The following is a 21,192-nucleotide window of genomic DNA, read 5'->3' on the forward strand; positions in this document are numbered from 1 at the left end:
CTCCGTATCCGTGCTGTGATTTTTTTTTTTTTTCCCCCCATTTCCTTCTGGGGCAGGACAGCCGCAGGCACTAACTCCGGCAGCGGGTGCTGCGCTTTCCGAGTGCCCTGAAACGTAGTTCTCAGCACCTAGTTAACGTGACAAACTTCGTATGGGGAAATAATATCGGCCAAACATAGCACGACGGTTGTTACAGAGCGATGGCTGGGACCGGGTTTAGTGGATCCCGAGGATTTGCCCTCCAGCTACTTACCCCAAACTCGTTACATTGAACTCCTGGGAAAAAATCTTTTGAGTTATTTGCAAATGCTTCAACAAATAGAACTTAAAAAACCCCTAAAAGTACCATAACGATCAACTCTCCGACCTGCTTTGACTCCGCCAACTCCTCCTATTTATTCCATTCTCTGTTTTAATGAAGACGAGTCTTCTTACGAACTAGGTTACCCCCGGCCCTGCTTCAGGGGGCGGTTGAGAACAGCACATCACTTTGGGAAGGCTCCTTCCAGCTCCCGAAACTCCTGGCAGACACGGACCAACGGCGTTCGGGGACCTTTGAAACCTCCGAGTGGATCAGTAACGGACAGGGAGCTCATCTGCCGGGCTCAGGGAGAGCTCGGGAGCCGGGCTGGGAGCCGGCCCAGAAGAAATGAGCTCGACTGCAGCTCAACTGTTTGAGAGGAACAAATAAAATCCTAGAGATCGCCAGAGATAGAGGTGCCGCAGCACTGGCTGTGATGTGGTATCAAAGGGCAGCAATTAGTCCCTCCTGACGAGGCGGCAGCGAGTTGTCTTAACTAGTTGAGGGCAAGTACCTCCCTGGAGGGCAAGGCAGCTGCGATTGCCAAACCTTTGAAGCACATCCCCTCTCTCGCTGCCACCGCTTTGGTCTTGCCAGGGTTGTTTGAGCCAACTGGCCTTTATTCCAGCTCCTCCGGTGAGCACAGGAACGCCGCCGGCACGGCAGCACCCTCCGATCCCCCCGCGACGGCAGGAATCTGCCTGTCGGAGCTCAACGCAGGGGCCAAGCACCGGGAAGGGACTCGCCGCTGATGCGGCAATCAGCCGGGGAAATGCGGGGAATGGAGGGACTAAAGGGCTTTCAAAGTTTCTGCCCTCGCAAGGGTTTCCCACTTTCTGTCCCAGGGAGAGGGAGAAATTATTGCACTAAGGCAAAAGAAAAGGGGACTAAAACATCCCACCTGGAGTTACGGCCGGTCTTCTCCAAAGCAGGGGCGAAGCGGTGGAAGGCCAGACCATTTCCCTCAGAACGCTGCTGGCTGCAAGAAAATAAAATTTAAAAAAAAAAAAAAGGAAGTAGTCCATCTGAACAGCCCGTTAATGCCGCAACCTCGGTGTAAAGTGAAACCCCAATCCTGCCCCTTACACTGGCTAAAGGGAACGCGCAACAATGCGCAGCCTGCCTTCCTGCAGCTAAAGACGTTCCAGGAGCAGGTTACCAGTACTCACCGGCATGGCAATTAAGTCCTGAAGTTCGTTAAACCCGGCTGATGATGTTCCAGGTTTTATAAAGCCAGGACACATCGCTGACAGTAAGTCACAGGCAGGACAACAGCGTTAACTTGCACTAATTACGTTTCATTTCATTAGCTGTACGTTTTGAGGATACACTTAATGCGGCTGTTGGGGATATCCTGGTGATTCTCGTGTCGTGAGGTAAGCGGCATTTGGTTAAAAAAAAAAAAAAAGGTCATCGCCGAAAAGCTGACAGCTCTGCGTCCATCTGTAAGATATCAAACCCTGGCTGTTAGGATCCGGCCCCTCGCGTTCGCTCCCTTCCTGCGTCCACCCTACAAAAAACCCTCAAACAACCCAGGTGGGCACACAGCACACAGCTGGAACGAAGCATAACCTCAATTAGTTTGGCAAAATCAACTTGGAATTAGATCTTCGGCTGTCATGCGCATGCAAAGACACACACGACAGACCTCGCAGCTTTGTAATGCGGCGATTTATAAAAATATGAAGTTTTGGAGTTCAGGACCTAATGAAACAACATGGGAGTCACAAACTGTCAGCAGAGTCATAACTACAAAGCATCTTCTTCAAAAAAAGGAACATCAATTGCGTAAATATAAAATAATCGCGTTTTTAACTGCAAGAGTCCACATTTGACAGCGCAATCTGCACTTACACCAGAAGCCTCCAAAAATCTCACTGTTTTACATCTAAACCAAGTCCTATTAGTGCCAGGGGATAAGCTGGCGTTAGCTGCCTTTCGCAGAGGGAAGCAAATGTGACTTAAAGAAACTCGGCCTGCAACGCAACTGGGAACCCAGCCCAGGCTCACTGAGCTCAGGGCACTGAGCACACAGGCCACTGTCACCCCAAAAACTCCCCAGCACCGAGTTTTATATATATATATATATATATATATATATATTTTAAAAAACAAGGCTTTTTTTCCCCTTGACTTTGCACAGGAAAAAAAGCCCCACTCAGTTATTTCCACAGCCAGAGGAGTGGCATTTATAACTCAAAAGACAAGGTTCGCTCCAGTTTATTATCAGCTTGAAAAGTTACCCCTTCGGCCCTGGCAACAGGCAAACACTTTTGTTTTTAAGTCTCTCCAAGCACCACAGAGGGAATTGCTGCCTCGGTAGACGGCAGCAGGCGAGGGGAGGCCATGTTAACTGCGATCCACTGGATCTGGCCAGGGAGAACCCCCTCTGGGAATCCAGCCGTGGTTTCAGCTGAAACATGTGAAACAAAGGATTAAATTCGGGGGATTTTTTTTTTTTTCCCTGCTGCGGTTTATTAGAATGGTGTTGTGCGATGGCACGGTGGACAAGGAGCAGTTTTCGCCCTTCCAGGAAACGGTGTTTCCTAATCCAAATTTCACTTTCAATATAAACCTGCGCTGTTCCTCCCCACTTTGCTCCTCCTGGGGGTCAGTCAGACACCAGCCCCGCAGGGACCTCACGCTGCCACTGCCTAGAAACCTTCAAATACATTTTAACGCGGGTTTTGCTACAAAAATGCCCCCCCCACCCCAACACTACAGGTGAGGCCGCAGCCGAGGCACCGTTTGCCAGCGGAGCCCCAACGTGAGAACCCGCGGAGCCCGAGGCGGGAAGGGCCGGGCCGGGCTTCCTCCCGCCCCACCGCGCACTCAGACCCCCGGAGGAGGCCCCGGCGCCGCTCCAGGCCTCCCCCGGCTCCAGACGAGGCGCTCCCGGCAGAAGAAGGGCTCCCTCCGTGCCCGGAGCCCTGAGAGGGGATGCGGCCGGTGACGGGCGCGGCGCCGCCGCCGCCCACCTCAGGGCCAGCAGGGAGAGACGCGCTCCGCTCCCAAGGAAGGGAGGCCCGGCCGGGCCGCCCCGCGCTCCCGGCTCGGCGCCGCGGAGGAGCACCCCCCGCCAGCCCCCGGCCGCTCACCGGCCTCGCCTCGCCGCGCACCCCCGCCTCCGCGGCGGAGCAGCGACGCCCGGAGCCGGCCTCCACACACACAAAATGGCGGCCGCCGCTCCCCCACCGCCCGTTCGGCCGCCATAGCCGGCGCCTCGTCCCTGCCGCCCTCCCACCAATCAGAAGCCGCCGTACCGCTGCTCGACGGCTTGGCGGAGCCAATGGAAGAGAGATTCGTAGACGAAGAGGCGGGGCGCGCCTCCGCCGCGAGGGCTTGTGGTGATTGTAGTCCTCCGCCGCGGCAGGGTGGCGGGGACAGCGCGGCCGTAAACTCGCTGTCCCGTGATGCCGAGCGGGGAGCGCCGCATCCGGGCACGGCCCGTTGCCATGGCGATGGCCGGGGCGGGGCTGACGGGGGGCCAGGCCCGTACCCCCGCCCCGGCCTGCCCCACCGAGCGCTCCCGGCCCCGGCTTGGCCCCGCCGCCCCGGGGGGTGGGAAGGGAGGGGAACCCGGTGCCGTGGCCTCCGCCGTGGAGGGGCGCGCTCCCGCCTCCCGCAGACCCGAATGCGACGGAGGCCTTGCAGGGGCCGGGCGCCACGGGTCCTCCCCGGGCTCCTCTGAGGGCAGCGCCTCGGTCGGGCAGTCGGGGCCCGTCGGGCTCCGGGGAGAAGGTTTTTCGCCGGGGTAGAGACACTGAAATCCGGCCCTGGGTGCTGCCTGGCCCGGCGGTACCACAGGGGGCCGAGGCCTCACTCAAGCGGCCTTCCCCAGTGGGGCCGGGATTGAAGGGGGGTTCCCGGCTCCGAGGGAGGGTGCCCGGCTCACAGGGGGTACCCCAGCTCCGAGGAGGGGTGCCCAGCGCTAGGCCTGGCCGCCTGCTTCAACCGTCTGGCAATTAACTCTTTAATGCCACCTCCTGTAGAACCGTTCCCGGATGGCAATTAGTTGACATGGATCACGATTAGCTGACACAGATCACAGTTAGCCGACACGGATCACAATTTGCTGACAAGTCTCCTCGTGGGGAACGCAGCCCCTTCAGCCGGCGCGGTGAGAGCTCAGCGTACCGGGGAGCTGGCGGTTCTCTCCCCCAAATTGCCTCTCTGCCCAATTCTGGCTCTGCCGCCTCCTCCCAGGGTGAGCCCAGGCTCCATCTTAGATATGAAGGAGAGGAGCGACCCAAAGAGCAAAGGCGATGAGGAGCTTTGCCGGGTGTCTCCCTCGGATTTTCCCCAAAGCCTCCGTTCTTGCCTCTGGCGCTGGTAACGCTCCTCGCAGGCGGCCTCGGTGGCTGAGCTGTGAGTGTTACAGATGGGGCTTTTCAGTCTGCAAGTACGTAAGGGAATAGTGTGTATTTGGGGGATCAGGACACATAAAAGGCAAAAATAACCAATAAATTTTGCATAAAGGAATAATAATAAAAAAAAGGCTTTCCAGTCTCGCAGGAGACTTTCCTTTCTTGGATGCGTGGGCCAGGCGGGGCCCAGGCTGTGTCCTTGTGTGATTTTGGGAAGAACGATGCAGGCATTCAGCCTGCACGGCCGCTTCAAGCTTTTGAATCAAGTTCTGCTGTTATGAAAAGACAAAGAGGTTTTTTTCCAGGGCTGGCAAACCCCCAAATCACCAACTCCTTCTTCCCCCCAGCCCCAGTTTATGATTTTACTAAGTGGGGGTTAATCGTGCTGAACGTTTTCTGGCTGGAGGGTCAGTGTTGGAAATGACCTGGCTGTTCCTGAATGGAAAAGGGGATGGGGAGGTGCAAAATGGGCCAAATCTTGGGATTTGGGTCGGAGGGAAGGGGACGGATCCACCTCTCCGCCTCTGTCTGGCCCAGTACGACCCTGCTGTAGATTCGGGGGGGACAGTGGGGAGGGGCAGAAACCCCCTTTGCAGAGACCCCGGGGGGCCTGAAGGGGGCTGGTGACACTGGTGCCACATCCATGAAGGGGGAGCTCCCCGCTGTCCCCCCTGACATGGGGCCGGGTGCCTCCAGCCCCTCTGGGACCCCCCCACCCCAGGACGGGCGCCATGCCGGGGAGGCAGTGCCAGGCCGTGCCGGGAGGTGCGGGCAGGGCTGGCAGCCAGCGAGAAGCCCGGGCTTGCCCTGTTCTGCGGCGGCAGCAATGGCTGAGACAGTGCCAGGGAGCAGGAGGGGCCCCGGCACAGCCCCTCGCCTCCTCCCGAGGGTTTTGTCCCTGTCCCCTCCCTGTCCGGGAGATGTCGGGATCCTCACGGTGGGGGGGGGACAGGGGGGAGGCAGAGCCATGCTGCCCGGGATGCTCCCTGGACATGGTCGTTGCTCCTTGCACCCCCTTGGCACCCCCTGAGCTCACGGTGAACAGTCGAGTGTGCTCCCCGTGCCCACCCACCCCAACAAGCCGGAGGACGCCCCCTTTTTTGGGGGGGTGTTCCTGTGTTAAGAGCATGGGTTTGGTAGCTTTGACATCGGCAACTAAAGGACATGCCAGTCCTGGTGCAGCTGGAGTTTGACTCCTCGCGTGTCCCGTTTTCGGGTTTTTGTGCCTTCGGAGGGTCAGAGCCTGACAACAGCCCCCGTGGTCACGGGTGTCCGTGGGTGCCGTGGGCCCCCCCGCCCGCTTCTGCCCTTCCCTTGCCTGCTGCTGCCCGAAGCAGAGCGCAAGGCGGAGGCACAGAGGGGTTTGCAGGAGCGGGGGAACAGCCTGGCGTGCTGATAACCCCACACCTCCTGGGGTGCTGAACTTATCTTTCAGCCTGTAGCACGCACACACGCACGCACGCGCATGTGCTGAGTCAGCCAGCGCCCAGCTCCGGCCCCTCCGTCACTTTATACATGACACGTTACAGCAGGAGCGACGGCGAGGTCACCACGTGTGATTATTTTTTGGCCCCAGTAGCCCACGGGGTTGCTGTCAGAGTCCGGAGGCGATCCTGGTGCTCCGTGCGCCTGGGAAGCACCAGCAGCCCCGTCCCGAGCTGCTTCGCCTTCCCGGGGCTGCAGGGACAGGCTGAGCTCCAGGTCCCGGAGGTGCCGGGGGCTCAAGGCTGCAGGGAGGAGCTGGAGGATTTGGCAGGGACAGGCTGATCCCCGAGCTGCTGGTGCTGGAGGTTTTGGTGGTTTACAGCTGTGGATTGATTTTATTTTTTTTTCCCCATGCGTTTGGTTGTTTTCCAGATGTGTTTTACCCGCCTCCACACCCCGGGGTGTCCGGCTGAGCACGACCAGCCGGGTCTGGGCAGAGTCATCGCCCTATGTGTCACCCACGGGTGCTCCTGTCCTTCGTGGCACCCGAAACCCTGGGTGCTGCAGCCCTTTTCACACCTCTCAGGGAATATTTTGGGGACATTGGATGTCATTTTACAGCCCTGATCTTGCAGAACTGGCTTCCCACAGGTTGGCAGGCCTGGCTGGGTTTGCCCCCAGCCTCTGGGCAGGCTTTGCAGGGGAAAAAAAAGAAAAGCTGGATTTAATTGGGTGACATGGGGGGGTGTCTCCTTCCAGAGCAGTTTTGGGTCTGGATTCGCAGTCGGAGGGGGGTTTAGCTGGGATAGCGCCGTCCCGGATGAAGCAGGGCAGCTGCTGGGCTGGATGGGGCAGGGAGCTGCTTGTTGGAACCGGCCTGAGCTCGAGCAAAACCTTTCGCTGCTGGGGCAGAGGTGGAGCGAAGGGAGCCCGACACGGGCGGCCAGGTCTGCAAACATCCCTCGCAGCGCCAGCCCCAGCTCCCAGGCGTGCTTCTCCCGGCAAACGGGAGCCCTGCCCCGGGGACAGCCTGCACGCTGCTGTTGGGTGCCCTCGGGAGCCCATGGGTGCCCTCGCATCCCCCAGTGCTGTCCCCAGGGCACCCAGCCTGTACCCGTTGTCACCTCGTGTGGTTTGCTTTGCTCTATTTCTCTCTTCAGGCCGAAGCTGATGTGAAACATCCCCCACCCCCGGCACAGCTTTCATACTCGCTTCCCACAGCCACGGCCACCCAGTGCCCAGCACCCAACACCCAGCTCAGAGGAGCTAGGACCCAGCTGCCAGCACCCAACACCCAGCTGCCAGCAGCCAGGACCCAGCTCCCAGGACCCAGCTCCCATCCCCCAGCTCCCCATCCCCCAGCTCCCGTCCCCCAGCACCCAGCTCCCCAGCACCCAGCTCCCAGCTCCCCAGCTCCCAGCACCCAGCTCCCAGCACCCAGCTCCCAGCTCCCAGCACCCAGCACCCAGCTCCCAGCTCCCAGCACCCAGCACCCAGCTCCCCAGCACCCAGCTCCCCAGCATCCAGCACCCAGCTCCCCAGCACCCAGCTCCCCAGCTCCCAGCTCCCCAGCTCCCAGCACCCAGCTCCCAGCACCCAGCTCCCCAGCTCCCAGCACCCAGCTCCCAGCGCCCAGCGCCCCCAGTCCGACGCTGCTCCCCCCGCCCCGAGCGCAGCGGGGCGCCAGAGCCGGCCACGTGTGCCACCGCCTGGCCCCGCCCACTGCCCGGCATGGCCCCGCCCACCGCCGCGAACAAGGGTCTGTCCCCGCCCACCACTGCGTTGCGCAACGGCCTGGCCCCGCCCCGCCCCCGCCGCTCCCGTTCGCGGGTGCCCCGCCCCTCTTAGCTCCGCCCACAGCTCGTGCGCACCGGCCACGCCCACGGGCCGCCCACCCACTGCCTGGCCCCGCCCCCAGGGGCACCTCGGCCGGGGCTCGTGGGGCCCACGTGCGTCCCCGCGTGTCCTGGGTGGCCCCGTGTCCCCCCAGTCCCCACGTGTCCCCGTGTCCCCTGCCTGTCCCCACGTTCTCTGGGTGTCCCCACGTGTCCCTGGGCTCCCACCAGGGCTCCCGTGTCCATCCCAGGTCCCCTGAGTGCCCCCCACATCCCCCATGTCCCCCCAGGTCCCTATGTCCCCTGTGTGCCCCCACATCCCCGTGTCCCCCCCAGGTCCCCTGAGTGCCCCCCAATGTCCCTCTGTGTCCCCCTATGTCCCCAGGTCCCCTGTGTGCCCCCACATCCCCCGTGTCCCCCCCAGGTCCCCTGAGTGCCCCCCAATGTCCCTCTTGTGTCCCCCCGTGTGTCCCCTGACCCTCCCAGGTCCCCCGTGGCTTCCATGTGTCTCTTGTGTCCCCCGTGTGCCCCCATGTCCTCCGTGTCCCCCATGTTCCTTCCATGTGTCCCCCACGTCGCCTTTGTCCCTCTGTCTGCCCCCATGGCCCCCGTGTGCCCCTGTGCCTCCCCTGTCCCCCCATCCCCAGCGTCCCCTACCTCTCCTGTCTCCCTTCCATGGTCCCCTGGTCCCCCCCGCCCCCCATCCCCTGAGCACCTGCCACTGTCCCCATGTCCATGGTGTCCCCCCATGTCCCCATGTCCTCCGTGTGTCCCCATGTTCCCTGTGCACCCCATGTCCTCCCTGTGCCCTCATGTCCCCATGTCCTCCGTATTGCCACGTCACCCATGTCCCCACATGCCTGGCCCCGGGCACACAGAGCGCTGCGTCCCCAGACGATGGGGAACGGGGACCATGTCCCCCCCCCGGGTGATGGGGAGCAGGGACTGTCCCCCCCCGGTGTCACCGAGCCCACCCCTCTGGCACAACGGGCTCACGGACAGACGGACGCCCAGATCCAGGACCCAGCGAGGTGACACCGTCCCCCCACCCCACGCTGTTACCCAGCGCCGAGGTCCACCGGCTGAACCCTGCGGCGACACCGTTTATTGTAGGGCCTACAAAAAAGCAGAGGCAGTTGAATCTGCCCAGCGCCCCACGCAAAGGGGCCTGACTCAGCCCGAAGGCTGGGGGGGGCTGCACGGGGGGTCAGGGTGAAGTGGGGGGGCTGCCGGGGCACCCCACGGGGAGGATGGAGGTTCAGAATGGGGGGGGTCGCCTGGAAATCCCATCCTGGCTTTGCCGGGGTCTTCTCCAGGTCAATGGGGACAACTTGATGACCCAAGGGGGAACCCATGGGTGCCTGGGCATGAGTGCTACCCAGTAATTAATTTTATTAATGAATTAATTTTATAAGGCACGAGAAGATGATGTCCGTGGCGGATAACGCACCGCCAGACATTTCGGATGGGCCACCTTCCCAAACCCGAAAGCAAAGGTGCAAGAAAGGGCCGGGGGTCGGTGGCCGTTAAACGAAGCGCTGTCGGTAATGAGGTTCATTTTGAAGGATGGATGGATCTGCTCGTCTGTCCCAGGACCGGCTCGTTTACCCTCCGCTCCTTAAAATCCTTCTGGCTTTTCCTGCTGTTGATCTTAAACTCCTGGGGATGCTCCGTAGATGAGGTGGAGGGGAAAATTAAAGGCTGTCCTTAGGCGGGCTCGGGGGAGGCTGAGCCAGGCTCTGCTCCCGCGGGAAGTGACGGCTGGGAGCGGGACACCCACCGGTGCTGCGGGACAGAGGGATGGGGCTGGGAACGGCCGTGCTGTCCCACACCAACGCTTGGTCCCGAGCCGCTCGTTATCCTCATCGGATGCCGGGGAAAAAAAAATATATCCGTGTTGGTGGCAAGAAGCCGAATGCGGATGGTGCTCAGGGTGGTGGCCCGTGGCCGCACGGGTTGGGTGGCCCAAGTGTCACCACGGCATCCCCAGGGACCCCGGGGCTGGTGTCATGGGGCTGTCCCAAGGATGGGACTCTCCATCCCGGCTGGTGCTGGAGGGGTGGGGTGGGGATGGGAAGCCGCTCCCGAGGGATTCACCCTCCAGCCGAGCGCTGGATCCCGGCGCGTCCTCGCAGGGACATCGGGTGCTGCCACCCCTCCGCAGCTCCCCCCGGACCCCAAACGTTTTTTCCCCTCCTGGCTTTTTTCTGCTCGTTTTTTGCTGCTCGTCACCGGGACGAGCATCAGGACAACACTGACATCAAGTGGCTGCTGGGATCCCTCGCACGCCTGGGCCGTATCCTGCCTCTCCCTGTGCTGGGAGCAGCCCAGCATCACCCACATGGTCTCATCCTGCCCCGGCAAGGGGCCTGGAGCCAAGCGGGGTCAGGTGCCAGAGCCGGCGGTGCCGGACATCAACCCGGCTGGGTCTCCATCCCCCCTCAGCAGGGCAGGCAGGGCAGGCAGGATGCGGCCAGCCGTACTCATCGTCACGCAGCTGCCTGTCCCCAGCCAGACCATCACCGTGTCCTACTCCTGTCCCCAGCGTCCCCAGCCGCAGCAGTCGATATCCCAGCGGGGCCGAGCCGAGCGTGCCGCCGGCATCACCGAGCCGCGAGCATCCGCTGCATCCCTCGCCCACGGGGCATCGGTGGGGACCCCCCCGGCCACGGCACCCCCATCCCGCGGCTCTGCCCCGCCGGTGGCAAGGTGACGGGGACGGGCGAGCGGCGAGGTCGTGGTGGCCCTGCCACTCGTCCCCAACACCCTGATAGCGTCCATGGACTTTGTGCTGAGCGTGGGAGCGGCGGTGGTGACAGCGACGTGTCTGTTGGTGCTGCCAGAGCCCCAAGTCGCCTGCGAGACCCGGCTTTGGACAGCAGGTAACACCAGGGTGACGTCCCCTCTGCTCGGGGGGGGATGCTGTGACACGGGGGTCCCCAGGGAGGACGGGTCCCCCCACAGTGCTGCTGCCCCATCCCCCATCTGGAGGCAGCTGGGGCAGGAAATCACGGCGTTCTGCCCATTTTAAAGCAGGGGAAAACAAGGCGCGGCAGCGCGCCAGGTGCCAGAGCGACAGGCAGCCCCGCTTTTGGGGGAGAAAACCTGGAAAACCTCATTTTTACTCCAAACCCCAGGGCTCGGAGGGGTTTTGCAACACCCCATTCCCCTTCATTGCGGCGTCCCTCAGCCTGGAGCCGAGCTCGCCCGGGGAAGCCCAAGGCCCAGGCTGGGTGTCGGGGAGAGCAGTGGCTCTGGAGGGACGTTGGCTGCAGGTGGAGCTGGGAATTGGGGCGCAGCTGTGGGTGCTCAGCCCCTCTGCGGGAACCCACCCATGGGTGGGGAAGGAGGCGGAGGTGTGTTGGGGCTGGGCTGCCGGTGGATTTAGCTCCCGAGAGGTTCCAGTGCCTGGATACCTGCTGGGAGGGTGGTGCTGGGCTGAGCTCTGCTGTGTAATGAGGTGTGTCAGGTCTCTGCAGACCTGTGCCTTTGGGGTTTCTCCAGCTGAGACCTCTGCGTTGCAGACCTGTGACCCTGCGTGGTGCTAAATGGGGGTGTCAGGGGGTTTGGGACCACAGTGCTGGATGTGGTTTGGGAAGGGCTTGGTGATGATGCTGGTGGTTGTTTACCCCCAAGTCCGGAAACGCTCTGCTGGGAAGGAAAGGGAGGGGAGAGCCGGGGCTGTTCCCAGCACCGGAGTGGGAGGGATGTGGCTGGAGACAGCCCCGAGACATCCCCGTCTGTGTGGTCTTGGGGGTCCTTGACCCCCAGTGTTGCCTCTTCCTCCCCCCCTCCAGCTCCCTGGTGGCTCCGCAGTGACCGGGAAGGACCAGGGACCTGCTGGTGGCCTGGGACAGGACAGTGACAGGTCAGTGCTGTAGCTCTTGGGTTGGGGTTTGGGTGCTGCCGCCCAGCACCCTTAGGTGTCATTGCCCTGTTCTCTTAACCTTCACATGAATGGAGCAGGGAGGGGATGTGCGTAAGGAAATGGGTCCTTTGCCCTAGAAATGCAGCTTTTCCTGGGGATTTCCTGGCTGATGTGAGATGGGGCATGAGAAAAACGGTGGCTTTGAGCAGAAGTTGCTGCTGGGAAGGAGGTTGCCTCCATCTGAGGAGAAGGGACCTTGCTTTAAAATCCAGTTTGGCCCCTTGCTGGGTCTCCCTGAGTCCATCAAGATGTCAGCCCTTGGGTAGGATGAGGAGGTCAGGTGGAGAGATGCTGGTGGTCTCCCATGGCAGGAAGAAGGTGCAGGGCTCCAGGAAGCAGCCAGAGCGGAAACGTGGGCATCGCCTGCCTCAGCACCCCCGCCCCAGCGCTGCCGGGAGCCTCGGGGCCACATCCAGCACCCATTCTGACTGCACTGGCACCCAACCAGGAGCTGGTGGCATCATCATGTCCCAGGCAGAAGGTACGGCTGAGCCCTCGGTCTGTCCCAGGGGAGGTGCAGGCTTTGCACGGGGACCCGAGTGCTGGTGTGACCCCCCTTAAATCAGCACCAATCTCTACATCATCCTGTTCAACGGCCCCGGTTTGCTTGGATTTTTGATCCTAAAAGCACCTTTTGCCCCAAACCTGGATTTGCAGGGTGCTGGACTGCTCCAGGAGCTCCTGTAGCAGGAGCCCCTGTCCCTGTGCCCCCCCCCACCCCCCCCAGATCCCATCTGCACTGCGTGGGGAGGGCGGTCAGATGTGTATGGAACTGGGGCGGGGGCACAGAAATAAGCACTGGAGGGGAAGCACAGGCAGCTGGTCCCCACAGCACGAGGGATCCGTGCATGGACCGCTCTGCTCCATCCCTCCCAGGAGATGAGGAGACCTTTGAATACTGCGATGTGGTCATCAACAGCCAGGAGAAGGTTTTGGACGTGTACACGCAGCTGGAGAAACTGGGGGAGTAAGTGGGGGTCCCATGCACCTGCTGCTTGGGGCTGGTCCATGGCTGTCCACACACAGCCATGGGTGGGATGCAGGGTGGTGGTGATGGCTCCTCCATCCCTCATCCTTGTTCTGTCCCAGGGGAAAATTTGGGACAGTGTACCGGCTGCAGGAAAAAGCCACCGGCAAAATCCGAGCTGGGAAATATTTCCGGACGCGGACAGCTAAAGAGAAGCAGGCAGCTCAGGCCGAGGTGGAGCTCATGAACCTGCTGCATCACCCGCGCCTCGTGCAGTGCCTCGCTGCCTTCCAGGGTCCCACCGAGCTGGTGATGGTGATGGAGTAGTGAGTAGGGGGGCAGCGTCAAGTTTGGGGATGGTGGGGACGGTGCTGGACCCTGCAAGGAAGAGCACAGAAGGCAGGGAGGGGTTCCTGCACTGTGGGGTGCTGGCATGGGGCGTAGGACGGATGGGGAACCTGCAGATCCTGGAGGTATGGGTGGTGAGATCTTCCTGGAGCACTGAGTCTGGGTTCCCAGGTGGGACTCCTCCTCCTTGCGGCTGGAAGACCCCAGTGAGGTCCCCAGCACTCTGTCCTCCCCCAGCGTGGCAGGTGGGGAGCTCTTTGAGCGCATTGTGGATGATGACTTTGAGCACACGGAGCCCAGCAGCACCCAGTACCTGCGGCAGATCCTGGAGGGACTGCAGTTCATGCACGGCCAGGCTGTCGTCCACCTCGACCTCAAACCCGAGAACATCGTCTGCGTCAGTCCCGGCAGCCACTGGCTCAAGATCATCGACTTCGGCTTGGCACGGAAGCTGGGTGAGCGAGGAGGAGGGTCCTGGGGCACTGGGGCAGGGACTGTCACCATCACAGGGACACAATCCAGCTGGGTATGTCAGCAAGGAGCTTGGTATCCTCCTGCCCATGCCTTTGGGACAGGCACCAGATCAGGGCCCTTCCTGGTGACCGTAAGATGCTCTGGGGAAACCTTCATGTCCCCAGCCCTGCCTCTGAGGTGGAGACACCCCGAGACCCCTGCTGCTGTGGGTGCCCGGCACCCAGAGATGCTCTAGGAGATCCCCAAGACCTGTGATGGGTCGTGGAGGGTGGCTGTTCCACCTGGATGCAGGGGTTCATCCACCTGGTACACGTTGAGGTGCAGCTGGGCTGCCCTGGGGACATCCCAGCTGGATACCTGCCCCATGGTCTCCATGTTCTCCGCAGCTCCAGACACCCCTGTGAAGGTGTTGCACGGCACCCCTGAGTTCATGGCTCCAGAAGTGGTCGCCTTTGAGCCCGTGGACTTCTTCACGGACATGTGGAGTGTTGGTGTCATCTGCTATATCCTGTGAGTGGCCTCCTGGGGACCGCAGGTCGGGCTGGAGGGGGCTGAGCCGTCACTGATGTTCTTGTGTTGCCTCTCCAGGCTGAGTGGGGAGTCCCCATTCCAGGGTGACAATGACATGGAGACGCTGAACAACATCACAGCTGCCCGGTGGGACTTTGAGGAGGAGACCTTCTCAGAGATCTCCCAGCAAGCCAAGGAATTCATCAGCCAACTGCTGCAGAAGGACCCACGGTAGGGCCTTGGAGTGGCTGTGGGGTTCATCCCCATGGTCAGAGCTGGAGCTGGGTTTTGGGGTGCCAAGGGGAAAGTCCTCAATGCGGTCAGCGGAGGGGCTGCTCCATGGGGCTGTGCCAGATGCTGAGGGTCTGGAGGTGGTGCAGCCCCCCCCCATGACCACCCTGTCTGCCCCCAGCCGCCGTCTGTCCAGCGCAGGGGCTTTGCTGCACCCCTGGCTGCAGCAGCCCCAGCCCAGCAGCACGAAGCCGCTGTCGAAGGAGAGGATCAAGCAGTTCCTGACTCGTCGGAAGTGGCAGGTACCCGGGGGGGGAAGATGAGGACATGGGGATGGGGATGGCTCTCATGGGGCTCAGTGCTGCTCCTCTTCTCTCCAGAAAACAGGCAAAGCCCTGCTGGCCCTCAACAGGTTGACCCTGCTGTCCCAGAGCCCGGAGAGGAAAGTGTCAGAGGCTCAGGGTGAGGAAGGTGATGGCCCCTGAAGCATCATCCCCAACGCACCCCATCAGCCCGTTCTCTCTGCTCTGCCACCCCCAACTCATGGTCCTGGGCAGCTTCTCCCACTTTTGCTCCAACCTGCCCTGGTGCCACCAAACACCCAGACATGTCCCCACTGTGGCATTGCTGCTCCAGCTTCAGTGCTCCAAGGTCCTCTCCACTCTCATCCCCGAGGGATCAGCTCTGGTGCAGCCTTGGAACAGGCACATCCTGCTCTGGAGGGCTGGGATATCTGTGATCCAGAGCTGATCCCCATGGGACCTGGCCCACAGGTGCCACATGTGTCCCTCCAGCAGAGAAGGAAGGTTGAACTTGGCTGTCTCCTCACTGTTCCCTCTGTCCATCTGCCCGCAGACCTGGGCTGCAGCCCAGAGGAGGACTAAGCCTCCAGGTCTCTGCCCCAACAAGGACCTAGCTTCTCGGAGCTTCTGATGGACCGAGAGGAGGAGGAAGGTGGGAGTGCTGCGGTCATGGGGAGGCAGAGAACAGCACCAGTGTGGCCGTGCCACACCAGTCCTGGACCACCGACAGGAGCAGAGAGTGATGGGGATGAAGCCTCCTCCAGCAGCTCTCACAATGACCCGGCCAGCCTGGGGTAGACCTGGACCCCAGGGCTCCTCTCCTGTGGGTGAGCTCTGGGGTCCCACAGCGTCCCTGCACTGGTGTGGGGACAGCCATGCCTGCTGTCCCCAGCAAGGAACCAGAGCTCCTGTCTGCATGGCCACCCAGGGTAGAGCTGTCCCCAATAAAGCACTGAGGATCTCTGCACACTCCCTGTGCCTCTCCTTTTTACCCCAAAAGTCACTGGGAGGGGTGGGAAAGAGCTGTCCAAGCTGTGCCCACCCTTTGGGAGCTGGCACCAGGCTGTCCCCTGACCTGGGTCACCACCCTTGTCCTGTCCAGGAGGGATGCTGGCACTGGGACTGAGTGGGGATGGCTCTAGCAGCAGCCCTGGTGACCCTTGTTTGGAAGTGTCGTCTTTCTCATCATCAAGGTGGGCTGGCATCATGTCCTGAGCCCACAGGCAGGAGAAGGATGAGCCCTGGGGTCTCTCCCTTTCTGGGCCAGCCCTGGTACCAGCAGGGCTGGAGGGGGCCCAGAAACTGCCCTGTGACCTCCAACTTTCTCCTGTGGAGGCAGCTGGGGCAGAAATTGGGGGTTAGGAGCCCCCCTCCTTCAACAAGAAGTGCAGAACCCTCCCCTTGGGCAAGAACAACCCCACACCAGTATGTGCTGGGGGACAGCCAGCTGGGAAGCGGCTTGGCAGACATGGACCTGGGGGTCTTGTTGCACACCAGGTTGACCATGATCCAGCAATGCGCCCTTGCTGCAAAGAAGGTCAATGGTGGCCTGGGCTGCACTAGAAAACGTGTTGCCAGCAAGGGGAGGGAGGTGATCCTTCCCTTTACTTGACACGGGTCAGGTCACACCTGGGGGACTGTGTGATGTTCTGGGCTCCCCAGTACAAGAGACATGGATGTACTGGAAAGAGGTCATTGAAGGATGATGGAGGGACTGGAGCACCTCAGCTCTGTGGAAAGGCTGAGGGACCTGGGACTCTTCAGCCAAGAGGAGGCTCAGTGGTCATCTCATCAACACCTGAAGGGAGGGTGCAGTGAGGATGGAGCCAAGCAATTAGTGGTGCCCAGAGACTGGATGAGAGGCCGTGGGCACCACCTGAAACACAGGAGGTTCCATCTGAACCTCAGGAAACACTATTTTTTTTTTTTTTTTTTTTTTTTTTTTACTGGTGCTAGAGCACTGGCACAGGTTGCCCGGGGAGGTTGTGTGATCTCCATCCTTGGTGATATTAAACTGTCTAGACACGGTCCTGGGCAACCTGCTCTAGGTGGCTTTGCTGGAGCAGGGGCATGGACCAGATGATCTCCAGAAGTCTCCTCCAACCCCAATCATCCTGTAATTCTGTGACAACTCACCTCCTGTTCACGCTGGGCTGGGGGATGCTCTCCCTCAGCACATACCAACGCCAGAGGACTTTTGGAGGTGCCCTGATCACAGTGGTCCAGCCCTATGCCTGCTGCTCGTGTGCAGCTATGCCAAATAACACACGACTGAGGCATCGCTGCAACTCTTCTTCCTCCTCTTCCTCCTCCCCCACTGGACAAGGCCACCAGGAGGAAAGTGTCATTTTTATTAAACAGAACCAAACCCACCCACTCTCAGAACCGCAGCATCAGAGCTGCTGCTGGACCAGCGATGACAAACCCACTTTTGGAGAGTTTGCTGAACCCTCTAGGAAGCTGATGGCCACCAGGGCAGGAGGTTTCCATGTCAGAATTTGGCAACCTGCTGCCTCGAGATGGACAGACCAACCAGAGTTCCTGTGGTCCCTTGGTTGGGGGACTTCATGGCTCTTATCTGCTCTTCTCTTGGGCCAACGGGGAGGGATGCTGTCACCTTCCTGTCCCGTTATTGTGGCATCAACTCTCCAGCTGACAAGGCTTTATCAGCACCCAGGCCTGACTTGAATTTTTGTGGCAAAAGCCTGTTCCTGTTAATAATGTCCATGGCCAATGGCTGCTGCTGGGTACATCTGACCACGGGAAGCAGGAGACTGCTGTGGTGGGGCAGAGTTGTAACATGCTCTGCCCAGGGCTTGATGGTCTCTTCCCTTGTTGGAAACAGTAGATGCAACTGAAGAAGGAACTTCATTTGGAAGCTGGTGCACGGACCTCCAGCCGGAGCACGGGGAGCCCTTTTAGGGACCTCCCAAGGATGGTGAGGCCACCTTGATGTTTCCATTGCTTGGCATGCTGTAGGTCACTCCTCACAGGGTTCGACCGTGGCTCTTCAACGGCCGCGTGAGGCAGAGCTCACCCGCTTTCCATTCCTCCCACGTTTTCAGTGGAAGAAGTGGATTCACCGCTCTGAGTTGGAGGAGAAGCTTCTTAGAAACAAATAAACAAAAATATTCCATGTTCTATCCACGGCATTGGTTTTCCCTTCCCAGAGTAACAGAGAGAGGCTCCTCCCCTGCTCTTCTCTGGATGTTCACATGCACCATATCCCAGGTTTTACCCGTTATCTATCCCATGTTTTCCTCATCACACAGACTCTGAACTCACACGCATCCCTTGGGAACCAAGCTGAATGCCTTCAAGCTGCAGATGATAAGCAAACACCAAGTTACGTATAATCAATCCCTTGATGAGCTATTTATCATGTGACATTACAAAAATATTTCTGGTTGGGATCTATGTTTATCTTCATCTGTTTTCCAAACTCCTCGCAGGCCTGAAAAATCCCTGTCCCAGGACTCCAGACATGAGCTTTCTCTATATAATCCTGTGGTTTACACGGTAAAAATTGATTTACCTACAGAAGAAGCTGGTTTACCTACAGAAAGCACACGTTTCTTCTCTTTCCACCGCTTCCCATGGCTTAGCACATTAAAATGTGTGCTTGAGAAAGCGACGGACTAAATGAAGAGTGGAGTTATACCTGGAACTCATCACAGCCACCGAGAAATTTGGCAGCACTGAAAAGAGAAATCCAATCTCAGCACCTCAGAAGCAAAGGAATTAAAATCTTGATCCTTCCATCAAGAAAGACTCTTGGGTTGACCTTCACTTCAGCCACACAACTTCAGAGTAGGTCTTCACAACTCCTCCGTCAGAGCAAGCCCCTGGGGAACCCTACGAAGCAGGTCCCTCCCTAGCTCAGGTACCCCTAGGTCCAGCTCCTCAGAGGTACGTCAGGTGAGGTTGGATGTCCAAATAACCTCGAGCTTCTGGAGCTTAATCCTTCAGTGCCAAGTTATCATGATAATCTGGGGTTTATTCTATTCTGGGCTGCACAATCAAGGTCCAGGAATGCTTATTTGGACAAGGAAATATTGCCTGGGTAGCTCTAATGTCAAGAAATAGTATTTTTTTATGGACCTGCAAATTCAGGGGAGAAAAAAAAAAATCCATAAAAGTATGTTTTTCTGCTTGGGAATTGAAATGATTTAAGAAAACAAACCCCAGTCTGAAGTCAACCTTAATGTAAAAAAAAAAAAAAAATTAGCCCTGGGCACATATTGGAGAGGTTTATTTGATCACATCGATTCCCGAATGCTTTTTCAAGGACTGTTATAGCAGGGAGTGAACAGCCACCACGTAATGTGAATTGTCAGATAAAAGCCTTCACGTATCGCAAGTCAACCACCAGAAAAGTGGTGAAAGCAGAGAAGACACGAGAGTACGCGGACTTGGTGGCAACAGATGCAAAGGCAGTTAAATGAGGACAGAAGCTGTAAGTGATGAAGGTACATCGGTAATACCTGAGTCGTGATGCACTCGTCTCTCAGCAGAGCTCCCCAAGCGAAGCAGGGTGTCCTCTCCTCGCAAAGGGCATGGCCAGGTCCTGTCCAGGCTCTGGGGGGAGGTCAGGAGGCTCTTTGTGGTCACAGGACCTCAACAACCATCAGCCCAAGGTGCAGTGCCCGGGACGGGTTGTGCAGGGCTGGCCCAAGAGAAGAGCAGATAAGAGCCATGGAGTCCCCCCAACCAAGGGACTACAGGCACTCTGGCTCGTCTACCATCTCTGAGACTGAGATGAGGGATGAACAGGACGCTCCTCCACCTTGTCCTCCTTGTACTAGTGCAAGCGCAGCCGTGTCCAACCTGCACCAAGGACCTCCAGTACCCCAAAAAACAGGGCTGGGCTCCCTCTTTGCAGCTCGGTACCTTGCCCATGAGGATCAGCACAACCTCAAATCCCTCCTGAAACACCTCCCCGTGCAAATGGGGCCGCAAACTCAGTCCTCAGTCCCCCATTTCATGCCCTGCCTTCACAGCCTTCATCCCACCGTCGCAGCCCTCCCTGTGGCCAGGAGATGGTACCATTGGCCTTGTCCCTGCTTCTCCTGGCGATGGAGAGCCACCACTGTTCCTCATGTCAATCCCATCCTGCTCAACCCTGCCTGCTGCTCTGATCGCACTTGCCCTTGACATGGGACATCCCACCCCAAGTCAGGAGGGACCTGGTGGCACCTTTGAGATCAAAGCCTGGCCCTGCCTGACCCAGCAGGGAGCCTGGGACTTGTCCTAGCACCCGTCTCCCACGGGGCTCAGTCCACACCAGGTCTCCTGCGTGGGGGTCTCCACTCCTGCCCCTCACCCCCAGCTGGGATCCCAACCCTTACACCCTTTTCCAGCTGTGGTCAGGAAGGTGTTGCCAGCACGAACATGGGTGCTCTGACAGCATGTAGGTTTGACCTCGGCGTGTGGGCAGGACGAGCGTGGTGGGACCCAGACGGACCCCCTGCCCCATAGCAGAGCCCATCCTCGGCACGGGACAGCTCTGGGTGAAAGCCCTGGTCCTCACACATGGTGCTGGTGACATCCGCCCTCCTGGGCACACCTCTGGGATGGCGCTGGCAGTCCCCATCCCCACGGAGGGCTGCAATGCCTTCCCTTAAAAACTGGGATCTTAGGGAATTAAATGCAACGTACTTAATGAAATGCTGAAATATTTAATGAAATGAAGCGATTTTGACTGCAAGATTGAGCTTTGGAAAATCAGAACGAACCCAAATGTGGGTGACCCCAATTTTGGTGCCGCTGAGCTGCCTGCGGCTCCTCTCTGACCTCCCATCCCCCTGGAGATGATGATGGGGAGGGCGCAGCATCACGCTGAGGGCAGCTCGGGAATCAGTGGCAGCTGCCTGCTGGTGTCGCGCATCCCTGGGGCCGGGATTTGGGGTTTGCGGAGGACAGGAGAGGTTGGAAGAACAGGTCCATCGCGTTCCCCCGGTCTCTGCGGTGCCTTGCCCCAACACCTCGGCAGGTCTTGCTGAACAGGAGATGCTGCGAGAGCCAGATGGATGCGGTAACGCTGGCGTCTGGCCCCAGGGCTGCGCGGGGGGGTGTCCGGACCACAGCGGATCCTGGGGGTTCCAGGATCTCATCTGGATCTGTCTTCCGCCCATCTGGATCTGTCCTCCGCCCATCTGGATCTGTCCTCCACCCATCCCTCAGCAGATGTCTCCTCGAATCTTAAAGTTCAGCAAATGTCAACAAATCTCGCCGAATCTCGCCAAATCTCGCCAAATCTCACCGAATCTCAGTAAATTTTGCTGAATCTCACCAAATCTCAGCAGAATAATGTGCTTCGTGTCCTGGCAGCAATTCGGAGCTACAGTGATTGACGCCAGCGCGGGAGGAACCGTGGGGAGATGCCTTGCTCTGCACGGGCAGGGAGCAGGCAGGAGTTGCTCCTGCCACATCTCCAACCATGCACAGAGGATGCTCTGCGGCGGGTGACGGGTGCTGCAGCTCCCTGGGGAGACCCAGCAGGGA

At 59.5% G+C, this 21,192-nt stretch overlaps 1 protein-coding gene and 1 long non-coding RNA gene across 5 annotated transcripts; one reads left to right on the top strand and one right to left on the bottom strand.

Annotated features, from left to right (window-relative positions):
• Positions 1 to 368: 368 nt before the first annotated feature.
• On the bottom strand, positions 369 to 3,533 carry LOC129195661 (uncharacterized). The gene is made up of 4 exons (XR_008573937.1): positions 3,400 to 3,533; positions 1,471 to 1,744; positions 1,203 to 1,280; positions 369 to 670 (listed from the first exon to the last, which is right to left on the bottom strand). It is a non-coding gene; the product is annotated as an uncharacterized LOC129195661 (long non-coding RNA).
• Positions 3,534 to 10,288: 6,755 nt separating this feature from the next.
• Positions 10,289 to 15,653, top strand: LOC129195500 (myosin light chain kinase, smooth muscle-like). 4 transcript variants are annotated; one of them, XM_054801626.1, is made up of 11 exons: positions 10,289 to 10,810; positions 11,726 to 11,796; positions 12,168 to 12,337; positions 12,733 to 12,823; positions 12,946 to 13,149; positions 13,409 to 13,626; positions 14,032 to 14,155; positions 14,234 to 14,386; positions 14,568 to 14,688; positions 14,767 to 14,857; positions 15,242 to 15,653. In XM_054801626.1, exons 3-11 carry the CDS (start codon positions 12,322 to 12,324, stop codon positions 15,268 to 15,270), a joined length of 1,047 nt encoding a protein of 348 aa, XP_054657601.1. In that variant the 5' UTR covers positions 10,289 to 10,810; positions 11,726 to 11,796; positions 12,168 to 12,321; the 3' UTR covers positions 15,271 to 15,653. The 4 variants fall into 4 exon arrangements, with proteins under 4 accessions (XP_054657601.1, XP_054657600.1, XP_054657602.1 ...); XM_054801625.1 differs by lacking the exon at positions 10,289 to 10,810 and having other exon boundaries at positions 11,635 to 11,796; XM_054801627.1 differs by lacking the exon at positions 10,289 to 10,810 and having other exon boundaries at positions 11,635 to 11,796; positions 14,767 to 14,848.
• Positions 15,654 to 21,192: the final 5,539 nt, after the last annotated feature.

The sequence above is a fragment of the Grus americana genome, chromosome 22 (genome assembly GCF_028858705.1).
Source record: "Grus americana isolate bGruAme1 chromosome 22, bGruAme1.mat, whole genome shotgun sequence".
NCBI classification, from domain to species: domain Eukaryota; kingdom Metazoa; phylum Chordata; class Aves; order Gruiformes; family Gruidae; genus Grus; species Grus americana.